The following is a 12,657-nucleotide window of genomic DNA, read 5'->3' as shown; positions in this document are numbered from 1 at the left end:
AAGCCCAGTACCGAAGTCACCTCATAGCAGGTACCCGTTAAATAGGTGTTGACTGAGTATTATTAGAATGACAGAATCTAAACCAATGTGTATACGTTGGTTTATGACAAAAAGAAAACAGAGGACTGATCAGAATCAGATATTAAGAATCTCTTGCCCCCATGGGCTGTTCTGCACCCCCAGCACTCCCTCTCATCCCAGGATCCAGGTTGCTACCTGGAAGGTGTGAGCTTCTAGGCAGCTTTGCCCACACAGAGTTGACTACCCTCAGCTAAAAAGAGTAGCCTTAATCCATATTGGCAGCTGGATTTATATGTAACATTTTCATTTATTGTGGAATTAAGTATTGAATAGTTAATGAAATAGAATGATACTGCTCTTTAATGCCAATTTCCACCTCATCATGCACACAATACAGTTTCCAATAAATCCTTTCCAGTATTCAATTTCCCTCAATATCATTGTACATCTTTTTAAGATTCAGAATATGTTTATAATATCCAGAAATTTTTTAATATTAACTTTTAGTGACATTTAATTGTGGGAAGGTTATGGGGCAGCAGCAATTTGGGTAACTTAAAAACATGGGGGATGATCATAATAGCTAGCATTAACTGAGTGGTTAACTATGTTCTAGGCCCTGTGCTAAGTACTGTACATATATTAACTTAAGTCTTCATAATGACTCCAGGAGGTTGGTATTGTTATTCTCATTTAGATGAAACTGGGGAAACATAGCTGCCAATTGGTGGGGCAGAATTTAGTCCCAGGCAGTCTGTCCTCAGAGCCCACGTTTTGAACTCCTAAATAACACTGTCTCACAAAATTCAGAGGAGAATTCTCATGGTATCGGTTTAATAGTCAAGGACCATTTTAACATCTTATAAATGATATTAAAAAGCTAAGTGTGTGTTAGCTCACTTTATTCATTCATGCAGCAGATGTTACTTATCTGTTTACCCACATGCAATAAAGATAGTGAACAAAAATAGACATGGGACGCTCAGTTGGTTAAGCAACCAGCTCTTGATTTTGGTTCAGGTCATGACCTCTCAGTCATGAGATTGAGCCCCACGTCAGGCTCTGCATTGACAGCATGGAGCCTGCTTTGGATTCTCTCTCTCCTTCTCTCTCTGCCACTCCCCACCGACCCCTCCAAAATAAATAAAGTTAAAAAAAAATAGACATAGTTCATGATCTTACGGAACCTACAGTCTGGCGAAAGAGATACACAGTAATCGAAGAATCATACCCCCCAAAAAAGTAAAATTAAAACTAATTAAGAGTTTCAGGGGCGCCTGGGTGGCGCAGTCGGTTAAGCGTCCGACTTCAGCCAGGTCACGATCTCGCGGTCCGTGAGTTCGAGCCCCACGTCAGGCTCTGGGCTGATGGCTCGGAGCCTGGAGCCTGTTTCCGATTCTGTGTCTCCCTCTCTCTCTGCCCCTCCCCCGTTCATGCTCTGTCTCTCTCTGTCCCAAAAATAAATAAAGAAAAACGAGGAAAAGAAAAATTTAAAAAAAAAAAAAAAAAGAGTTTCAAAGCAGTATATAGTGCTATTTTGAAAGGAATTGGCCTAGTCCTGGAAGTCAGGAAGCTTCTTGGAAATCAAGGATGCTTCTTAAAAGAAGTCATCATTGGGTTGAGACACTGAGGAAGAGGAAGAGTTGACCAGGTAAAAAGGGTGGGGAGGAGAAGTATAGCATATGCCAATATCCTGTGGTGAGAAAGAACATAGGGTTCTAAGAAACAAAGGTAAGTATAGTGTGTGGCAGGGAGTAGGTCAAGATGAGTCTGGCAAAAATAGCAATATTGAGAATTTTTATCATTATCTTGAGAGCAATGGGAAGTCATTGAAATATTTTAAAGACCTTTTGGCTGCCATGGAAAGCAAGAGTAGACTAGTTACCCTTAGAAGGTCACTGTGGTAGTCTAGGTAGGACAAGTTGATAGCTTGGACTGAGGAGGGTGGACATTGACAGAAGTGGATGAAACTGAAGAATTGTGAATAAGGGGAGCAAAATCAAGGCTTGGTGCCGGGTTGGATAATGGTGGATGAGAAACCATGAATGACTTCTAGGTTTCTGCCTTACCTTGTAGGATTGATGGGGGATGCCCTGCACTGAGTAGGAGAACTCTGGACAGAAACCATCTTTGTAGGGAAATATCAGGAGTTTCACTTTCACTCACTCAATTTGATATTTAATGTGATCTATGTGTCACGTACCATTCTGGGATCTGGGGATTCTTTGGTAATCAAGACAAAATCCCTGCCCTCATGGAGCTTACATTTTCATTCTGAGAGATAGATGATTTTTTAAAAAGATAATTTTAGGTAGTATCAATGCTGTGAGTTAAATAAAACCACAAGTAACCTCCAAGTCATGGGTGAGGTTGCTTTACTATCAGGACAGGCACCTCTGCGGAGGTGACAATTTAACTAAGAACTGACTAATGAGGTATGTGCCCAGGCAGAGATGAGCAGAGATTGTTTTCCTGTTTGAAGGAACAGTAAGTATAAGTGTGTAACAGTGAGAGTTTTGAAGACCAGTGTGACTGGGGCCTAAGAGGGAGGAGGAGAGGTAAGAAATGAGATTGGGAAGGGAGGGCGGGTGAGGAGTGGGGGCATGATTCTGATGGCCCGGGGAAGCCCTGGGAGGGTGTAAAGCCACACAGCAAATATCTGGTTTACATGATAAAATCACTCTGGCTATTCAGTGCAGAATGGGCTGTATGGGGTGGAGGGGGAAGGAGGCCAATGAGAAGACTTTAGCCTCAAAAACAGATTGCAAAGTCCATTAAATTATACCTGGGAACCCCATGTTACAAATATTGTAAGAGAGATTTCATTCAGGCCTTTTAAGCAATAGTGATACCAATTTGACAGAGATCTCAGATTCTGTGTATATATGTAGAAAAAGAAGAAGTAAATCGGAAGAACATTTTTCCTAAGTGATACTTATAGTTAAAAAGGGAAGCAAGAGGAAGATTTGTGGTTTTATTTTAGATCTTGATGTGAAAAACATGTATGTTTGTTGGATAAGACCCCAGGCCTCTCCACTTTGAAGCAGTAAGCTCTCTAATTACAGAAAAAGATACCAAAGGTCAGAAAGCATTGTTTTGAATATTGCATCAATAAATCCAAAGTTAGTAAATAAAGGCCACATTTACAAGAAATAATTAGGAAAGTTTGGAACTGTGTTTGATTTTACTGGTTCGCATTCTTCTAATAAGGAAAATTCTACAAGGACTTTTAAGATAGTGATACATTATCATTGTGGAAAATAGAAGATACCAGCTAAAAAAGGAAATCAGTGGTGTTCCATCTACTGTTCAGGGCAGCCATATTGAATTTTTGAGTTCTTTAGGTGTATAGTGTATTTGTTTATTATGCTGTAGGTAAGATTAATCTATTTCTTCTCACTTGGCAATGAATTAACATATTTACACATCATTAAATATTGTGATCTAATTTTTAATAGCAACGGGATATGCAACGTATAGTTATGCAGGCTGTTTATTATTGAAAGCAATTTTTAAAAAATTAGATGCCTATAGTTATTAATTTTTCTGTTTTGAAAAAGTGCTGTAAAGAAATCCATCCTTCAGCTACATTTTTGTTCATTTTATCTCTTTTTGTATAAATACTCCCCAAGTATTATTGTGTGACCAAAGAACACAAAATTTTAAGGCTTTTTCTATGTTTTGCCAGCAACCTGGGAAGATTATACTCCCAGGACTCTAGGAGAGTGCCGGTGTTTCCATAGTCTTGTCAGCATCAGTATTATAGTGTGTTTTTGACAAAAAAAATTTAATCTTTGTAATTTGGTAAGTGAAAAATTAGTGCCTTGGTGCTTTTAGTTTGAAATTATTTGATTACTAGTGAGGTAGGGTATTTTTGCTATTTGTAATTTGTCTATGTGAATTGCTTATGTATATCCCTTTTCTACTTTTTGTCTTTTTCTTACTACTTTTAAAGAAATATCTATGTAGCAATGGTCATTCATTGTCAATATATAGGTTGTATATGTTCCTCAAATTTGTGATTAAAATTTTTTTAATGTTTATATATTTTTATATAGCTAAATATATTTACCAATATTGTTTGTTAGGCATGTGAAATCTTCCTCACATGGAGGTTACATAGAATTTTTTCATAATTTCTCCTACTGCTTTTGTGGTTATATTTTTTGTGTATTTAAATATTTTACTTATATATATACAGACACATATATGTATCTTTTTTTTTTTTTTTTTTTTTTAATCACTTAGAAAGAAAGTCGTGCTATAGCCCTCCTGACTTCTCCAGCTGCTGGTATAAAAACAGTTGATCCCTTGCCTTTGAGGGAAGATTCTGAAATCAGTATCCCCAGACGTGCTGAGGTAGCTCTTCCAGTTTCAAAAATTCCGGAATATCCAGCAAACACACCTGGGCAGTCTCCTTCCCCACCCTATGCTCCATCCTACTGGCATCCCTCTCGTCGAATTCAGGGCTCTCTCAGAGATCCAGAATTTCAACATAATGGTAATTATTTTGGTTTTTATGTTTTGTCTTTTAAAACAAAAATGTTATCCTGATGGGTACAAAGGCTTAAGTATGTACTGTATGTTAATAACTTGTGTTTATTATCCAGGGTTTTTTAGTTAATGTAACACATTTCTTTAAATAAGAAAAGTCCCGGGGCGCCTGGGTGGCTCAGTCGGTGAAGCGGCCGACTTCGGCTCAGGTCATGATCTCGCGGTCCGTGAGTTCAAGCCCCGCATCCGGCTCTGTGCTGACAGCTTACAGCCTGGAGCCTGCTTCGGATTCTGGGTCTCCCTCTCTCTGGCCCTCCTTCATTCATGCTGTGTCTCTCTCTGTCTCAAAAATAAATAAACGTTAAAAAAAAATTTAAATAGGAAAAGTTCCATCTCATCTTTGGAACACTGAGCTGTGCGGCAACCCCAGTACTTTTGTAGCAGCGTGAGGTTTCCTCCAAGTTCTGTCCTTTCCACAATAGGCAGCCTACTAGATGCCAGTAGCACCGCTTCCCTGGTGTGACAACTGAACGTGTCTTCAGACATTGCCAAACATTGCCTAGATGAGAATTCAAGGCCATAAATTGGTTTCCTTTAGTTTTATTAGGCATTGCTCTGCTCTTTTCTAGCTTCCACTTTTACTGTTGAAAAGTCTTAATGCTCTTATTTTATTTTATTAAAAAATGTTTTTAAATGTTTATTTATTTTTGAAAGAGAGAGAGAGAGAGAAAGAGAGAGAGAGAGTTAGTGGGGAAGGGGCAAAGAGAGAGGGAGACACAGAATCGGAAGCAGGCTCCAGGCTCTGAGCTGTCAGCACAGAGCCCAACGTGGGGCTTGAACCCACAAACCATGAGATCATGACCCGAGCTGAAGTCGGACACTCAATCAACAGTGCCACCCAGGTGCCCCAGTGCTCTTTTTATTTTTGATCATTGTATATGGATTTTTTTGCCCCCTGGCATCTTTGGGGATCTTCCTTTTACCCTTAATGCTCTGAAATTTTAAAGCAGGTGTCTTCGTTTTGCTAGTACTCAGTCAACTTTTTCAGTCGGGGAGCCTGGTTCCTCACTTTCTTCAATTATTTCATCAGTAATTTCTTCCCCTCCGTGTTCTGATTCCTGTTTTTCTGACACTCCTCTTATTCCAATGTTGGCCATGTTGAACATGATCTTATTTTCTTATCTTACCTTTCCTATTTTCCATCTCTGTCTTTTTATTTTAATTTGAGAGGGTTACTATTTATTTTTCACCCCTTCTGCGTTTTAAGAAATTTTTGCTATATTTTTTAATTTCTAAGAATTTTTTAACTGTATATTCCTTTTATGTAGCATTCTGTTCTTATTTTATGGATGTCATGTTTTATCTTTTTGAAAAGATAAATGATATATATAATTGTCCTGTTTTGAATATGGTACCCTCGCCCTCAGTTGAACCTGGTGTTCTTCAGTCAGAGCAGCTCTGATAAACCTTTAGAGAGGAAACCTCCATTCCTCTCTTGTGAGAAAGGTCAGTTACCCAGCTGTGGAAATATAAAGAAGGATTTGGCAGACTAATTGTTTTGTAAAAGACTTCAACCAGTTTCCTGGTTCAGGCTTATCTTCACTCCAACTTTCAGGGGTACTTAGTACTCCTAAACTTGAGCTAGGTTAGGAGAACAAATTGGTTGCTTCTTGGATTCTTTCTTCTGCTGACTTAGGATTCAGCTTAGGTATGATGGTAACAAACACACTGCTTTTCTAAGCTTTTTTTTTTTTTTTTTTTTTTTTTTTTTTTTTTTTTTGAGAGGGAGAGAGAGCATGGAAGCAGGGGAAAGAGGGAGAGAGAGAATCTTAAACAGGCTTCACACAGCCTGAGAGCCTGACTCAGGGCTCAGTCTCACGATTGTAAGACCATGACCTGAGCCAAAATCAAGAGTCATACACTTAACCAACTGAGCCCTGCCGGTGTCTCGTATACTCACTGCTTTTCTGTTTGCTTTCCCGTTTCCAAAATTTTGTTGTTTTCTTACCTTCATTTTTCTTGTCCTGTGGGTTTAATGTCATTCTTGTAAATGTGTGTTGTCCCATCTCCCATCTTTAAACAGAAGCCTACTGCATTTCTTTAAAGTTAGAATAGATCAATATTATTATTGAAAAGAATTCTAGAAGTTTTCCCATTGCTTGTTTACATATTTGCTAAGCACATTATAAATTAGTGAATGGCCCATTGATAATAATTTCTATCAAAGATATTAAATTAATAAAAGTTTTGGCCATCTTTCACTAAGGTTTTCCTATAAACAAAATATACTGTTACATGGCTCTGAAGGATGATTTTTCTGCCTTTTTTTTTTTTAGTGGGAAAAGCAAGGATGAACAATTTCCAGCTGCCTCAGCATGAAGTCTTTAATGATGAAGGTATTTCAATAGTAAAATAACATCAGATCCAAGTATGAGGTTTTATTATATGGTAGTTTATAGTAGTATCATGATTTTAACATTGGGTTAGCACTTTATAGTTTACAAAGTACTTCTGCAGATATTATATCATTAGATCCATGAAACCCTGTGAGGGGGGGATAAAGTTATCCCCATTTACAAATGAGTAAACTGGGACTTAAGTCTTGAAAAAAAATTTTTAGGGCAAACAGATGATAAGAGAGTGTGCCTTGCATCACACCTGAGGTCAATACTCTTTCTTTTTTTCCATCCTGGCTGGCTGTGGGCTCAGGAATCCAGTCTAGCATTATATGTATCATTTTTTCCAAATGCTCAATTTTCAATTATCAATTATCAAAAAAAAAATATGATTAGGGCAAATGGACTTTTTTTCTTGTGTTGTATTCATTCTGAAAAATTCATTTGCTTCTAATAGCGGCAGCAGGAATTTTGAATTCCTGATGTGAGCAATCAAAGTTACTATTTTCACTCATTCTAGGATGTATGAAATTATTGAATTTATAAATTTTGGATTTGAAAATAAATTTGAATGAATACTTTATATAAGTTCACATAGGAACTGACTGAAGATTTTCACATTGAAGATTTTCTCTCCTCTTAACAAACTTGGGACTTTTTTCAGAATTCAGTGAGCCAGAAATCAAGTTATTACGTTTTGAAATATAAATATCCGGACACTTCAAATCCAGTTCTGTTTTCTTCTTAGTGGAAGAATAGCGTTTACAAATAATCTTGTAACATATTTGCTTACTCAGAATGAGGAATTTCTGTCCTAATGAAGGGTAGCATATTAAAGTCAAACATTAAGTGAGATTATTTAGGAAATGTGAACATTAAGTACCGTATTAAGGCATGGCATTTTGTTTTTAAAAAGCTTAAAAAAGCTTTTTGCTCAGAAGAGCTGTGCTTTTTAAAGTAGGGCAAGACAGTATGATGATGAATTGTTTCCAAGTAATACTGAAATCACAGGCCATGTGTTTAGATAATGTCATTGTGGGATTTCAGGAAGGAAACAATGCTCATTTAACACGAAAGTGTTTGATTTCTCAATATGGTAAACTTGGGAAATTGTGGTGAACTCTCTTGAAAATGTTAATATCTTTTATTTTAATAATTTTTTCTGACAGAGTCAATATTGACATCACAAAGCCTGATGCTTTTAATTTTCTGTTCACGTTGTAAAACATTGTGTTTATATTAGAGATACTTTCTGATTATGCTTTTTTCATTGCAGATGAAGACAGATTATCTGAGATTTCTGCTCGCTCCGCAGCTTCTAGTCTCCAGGCTTTTCAAACTCTGGCACGAGCTCAGAAAAGGAAGGAGAATTTCTGGGGCAAAACATAATTACCATATATCTAGTTGAGTTGCCTAACAATCTAGGGAACCATTAGCATAATTTTTCCTTATTGCTTTACTATGTTAAGACTTTTAAAGTATTTGGATTTTTTCCCCACATTTCCTACTTAAAAAGAATTGTTTGAGTTTTCAATAGCCAATTCAGTTTCCTTGGAAAATGTTAACACTCGTTCATACAAATTCAACCTAAAGAATTCTTTTGACACCTATCCCAAAGTACAAAGACATAGGTTTCTTCACATGTTCTAACTTTTGTATTAAGGGTAGCTGGTAAAATTGTGAATTTTACCTATCCAGAGGATATTCTAAAAAATAAAGTGAAGTAAAAATTAAGATCTAAATGTGAAGTGTATGTTCCTTGATTATTGGCTCTGTGTATCTTTATAATCTGTAGATGTCATAAGATGAATTTGTTCTTCCCGTAACTTTTGCTGTAGTATTTCTTTTTATTTTAGTACCTTCTGTATGTGGTTGCAGTGTTAAGGCAATTGTACTTTAAATTGAAAATATGAGCTGTATATATTTTTCTTATTTATGTAACAAAGTTTGCTGAGAGAATATGTATATTTTTGATCTTTGTGTGTATTCTTTTTGTATAAGGACTTTGGCTTACATTTGAATAATGTCTCAATTTTGAAAAATTATTTGTATAATGGAGAGTTAAAACTTTGTAGACATTTTGAAATAAAAATTGATCAAGTATTTTAATTCTTTTTGTTTGAAGTGTTTCAAGTGTTTGGCTTCTCCAGAAAGTTATTACACGTAATAAACAATTAGTAATAAACAATTACCTTTTAGAAACGTTTTACTCATAACAAGTTAACTAAATGTTTTACTTCTTTTCCAGCTGTCAGAATGCAACAAAACTGTTCACAATAATTTTGAATGAATATAGGAAAAATACAAGATTTCCAAGGCAGACTCATTTTCAAAAATTTAACACATACTTTTTGACTATTCCTTCATTCATAGGACATGTTCTGTTTTCCTAGTCTTTACTTAATCTTGCAAATCATAATATACCTAACTTCCTAAAAAATATGAATTTCATAAATATGACATGTGATGTGTACAAGACTACATACATACAAGGTACCGAAGGTAAAATATATGAAATATTCATGCCCGTTGGTTAGAAAACAAATGAGCAGTTTGTTTCAAAGTACTTAATTTGGTCAAAAGTGCTTTTGCAAATCCTTGATTCATGATAAGTTTATTAAAGATCTTACATTATCAGGTTATAAATAATTGGGCATACACGTTTGCCTACATCTCACTGACGTTTGTTGATAAGAAAAGTTTTTAAGGCACTGAAGATGGAAATAAAAGTTAGAAATTAATGTGTAATTGGATTTTAGAACACAATCATTTGGATTCTATACACATGTACTGAGGCATATTAGCTGTAAAATGAAGTTGGAACATACTGTGTCTCTAGAAGCTTAGGGGTATCATCATCCTCTTCCTCTAAAGTTGGTTAGTTTGGTTGGTTAGGATAGAATTTTCAATGACTGATCACTGATCTACGGTAAAGAAAGGAATGACAGCTAGCTTGCAGGGAATGTGTATCTAACACAGTGCATCTTACCCAAGGTACACATTGTAAAATATGGGTACATGTGTTGGAATAAGTCGCACCACATGAACTTGCTCTGTCAGATGTTAGATGGATTAAGGTATGGTTCTGATGAGGCTGAGTTCATTACCCCACTCTGGGTGACAATTTAGCATTGTAGTATACTGCTGATTGCCTCTTAAAAGCCCTACGCAGTGGCCCTGGGGAGAGAATAGTGTTGAGAGATTAGTCCTGCTTCATCACTTGTACTGAAGACAGCTTAAAGGATAGGCATTTGAGTTGGTGGGTAAGTAGTTTTAGTTACGTGAGAAATATTCCATGAGATGTGCTGACATTTAGGAGTTGGCATTGTTAATTCAATTTTTAAATCAATTTTATTTTGGCATACTTTTATGTACAATAAACAGCGATCATTAAGAATTTACAGCTCAATGAGTTTGGAAAGAACACATACATCTGTGAAACCACACGACAACCAAGATACGTTATTACGGTTCCATCGTCCTAAAAATTTCATTTCCCTCTGCAGTTCAATCCTTCCTTCCACCTCTGATCCCAAGGTGATCGCTAATCTGCTGTGTCAGGATGGTTTGCAAGAACTGTGTATACATGGACCCATCTTTTATATTGCTTTCACTCAGAGTGTTTTTGGAAGTCTTCTATGTTTTGATGTTTATGTTCCCTTTTAATCCCTTCACCCCTGGTGGACTTTTGGATTGTTTGCAGTTTGGGACCATAATGAATAAACTTGCTATTAATAGTTACAAGTCTTTGTGTGGATATATGCTTTCATTTCTCTGGAAAATAGGTAATTCGGTTTTTGTTCATCCTTCGTATAACTTCTACTTTGAGTATACATGCAAATCAATATGTTAAACTGGTGGTTTGGCCTTTTTGCCAAAACTGGTACAAGCTAGACTGGGGAGCAAACATCAGAATTGCAATGGAAGGTTTTTCCAAAATGCACACACCTGTGCCTCTGTTCCTCCTCCCAGCTTCACCCCAGATGCTGAGATTCTCCTGCGTCCCTGGTTGAGAACCCAGATAAAAATGCACAAATATGCATATATGGTAGGCTTTGGATGTTCATTTTTGGTATCACTTCTGGATCTCTTTGAAAAGAGTCTGAACTCCATATTAAGAACTTTTGAAAGCTGATTTTGAGGGTTAAGGATAAAGAACATGAGAAATATGCTTAGTACATGGTAGGAAATGTTACCATGATATTTAAGCACAAATATCTTCATTTTTCAGATGGGAAAATGCTATTAGGTAAAATGACTGGGCCAAGACCTCATATCTGGTTAATTAAATCTAGGCATTCTTACTTGAGATCTACCCGTACTGCCTACTTTAGCGAGTTTATGTTAAAATTTTGAGTCCTACTGTGATCACTTCTCTCTCTGATTGATTCATTTAGGAGTTACCTTTTCCATCTTAGAAGATCAATGAAGTATCTACCTTTCTGGTCAGGAAAAAGGTATGAGGGCATTGAATTATTGTACAAATGGATTCAACCAGAATGAAAGTGAGTCAATATGCAAAGCAAGTTTGCCCTTCTATAGAGCAGGGGTGTGGTTGGCTACCCAGGATGCTCAAGGGTGGAGTATCTACCTTTAGTTGTAGACACCCCAAAAATATTTATCCTGACTTCTGGAAGCTTATAAAAGGGACAAATCATCTAAAATGGAAAGTGATCCTAGAATCATTTACATTTATTCTTGGAATATGTTTTTGCTACTTTTACATGAATTGGTGATAGTCATGTTGGTGTGCTCAGAGCTCAGTCTTTGTCCAACTGACACCATTACTCACTTTCCCAAGATGAGTCAGTTGTGCAAAGGCTGCTCCAGGCAAAAGCACACTCTCTATCATTGAACTAGAGTTGTGCTCCGCCAGGCCTGGTCATGTGAGAAGCCAGCCTGCTCCTCTAGCTTACCTCATGGATGAAAAGCAGGCTGGGGGTATTATCTTCAGCTCTGTTCCAGTAGACTTCATGCTAATGGTGATCCTGCACTCTGATCTGACTGTACGGGTCTTTCTCCTAGGGTAAGTAGATGCATAGAAAGACCCAGCCATTTTTCTTCCTCTCAGGTTGAGAGCCAAGCTTCCTATTACCCTATTTCATGTTTCATTTCCCGCTTGGCCCTGCAAAGCTCACTAAGGATGGCAGCCTCTCTCAAGCAGAGGGCAGCTCCCCCATAGAACTACCCTTGCTTAATAAGGCAGGTAGGAGGGAAAGAGTAGTCATCCTAAAGGTGGTCTCACCTCTCTTTCACTAAATGCGCCATCCACTAGTCCCATCCATGGTTTCATTATGCTCCAAACCCATATCAGAGTGTGCCCTTGGAAACTGAGTGAGAGATGAGAACTGAGGTGCCTTTGGAAGTCAGAGCATGAGGCCAACAGATAGAGTGATGTTCAGGGAGATTACACCAATTTGAATCGCATAATGGACAATCTAGGTAATATCGGAAAATTGTTCAGTTTCCCCCCCATTATTATACACCTGCTAGTACGTTGGAGCTGGCTTTGGGGCCAATTGTTAAATATTCAGAAATATTGTGAGCAGGTTGTTCGTTTGAATTGGCTCTGGGGGAGTATTTATACCATGGAAATTAGCAAATGCTATAAATTAGGACTTCCTCCCCACTTACCCACTGGAGGCAGTTTCAAGCCCACCACTGCAACCACTACACCAGTCTCTGATTTTCTTTCCCTATCATTTGCCTGATAGAAAGCAGTCTACTTCAGAAAGGAGAAGAGGCA

The 12,657-nt window shown here is 37.3% G+C and overlaps 1 protein-coding gene across 4 annotated transcripts in view; it reads left to right on the top strand.

Annotated features, from left to right (window-relative positions):
* The window catches only part of MDM1 (Mdm1 nuclear protein), a 34,537-nt gene extending 25,517 nt beyond the window's left edge, over positions 1–9,020 (top strand). For all 4 annotated transcript variants that reach the window (XM_003989021.6, XM_006933884.5, XM_045062054.1 and 1 more), the window contains 3 exons: positions 4,270–4,522; positions 6,852–6,911; positions 8,188–9,020. In XM_003989021.6, coding sequence (XP_003989070.2) covers positions 4,270–4,522; positions 6,852–6,911; positions 8,188–8,300 — 426 coding nt within the window. In that variant the 3' untranslated portion in view covers positions 8,301–9,020. The remainder of the gene's footprint in view (positions 1–4,269; positions 4,523–6,851; positions 6,912–8,187) is intronic.
* The last annotated feature ends 3,637 nt before the right edge of the window (positions 9,021–12,657 follow it).

The sequence above is a fragment of the Felis catus genome, chromosome B4 (genome assembly GCF_018350175.1).
Source record: "Felis catus isolate Fca126 chromosome B4, F.catus_Fca126_mat1.0, whole genome shotgun sequence".
In the NCBI taxonomy this organism is placed as follows: Eukaryota; Metazoa; Chordata; class Mammalia; order Carnivora; family Felidae; genus Felis; species Felis catus.
Note: the sequence above shows the minus strand (reverse complement) of the source record. Positions and strands in the feature narration are given on the sequence as shown.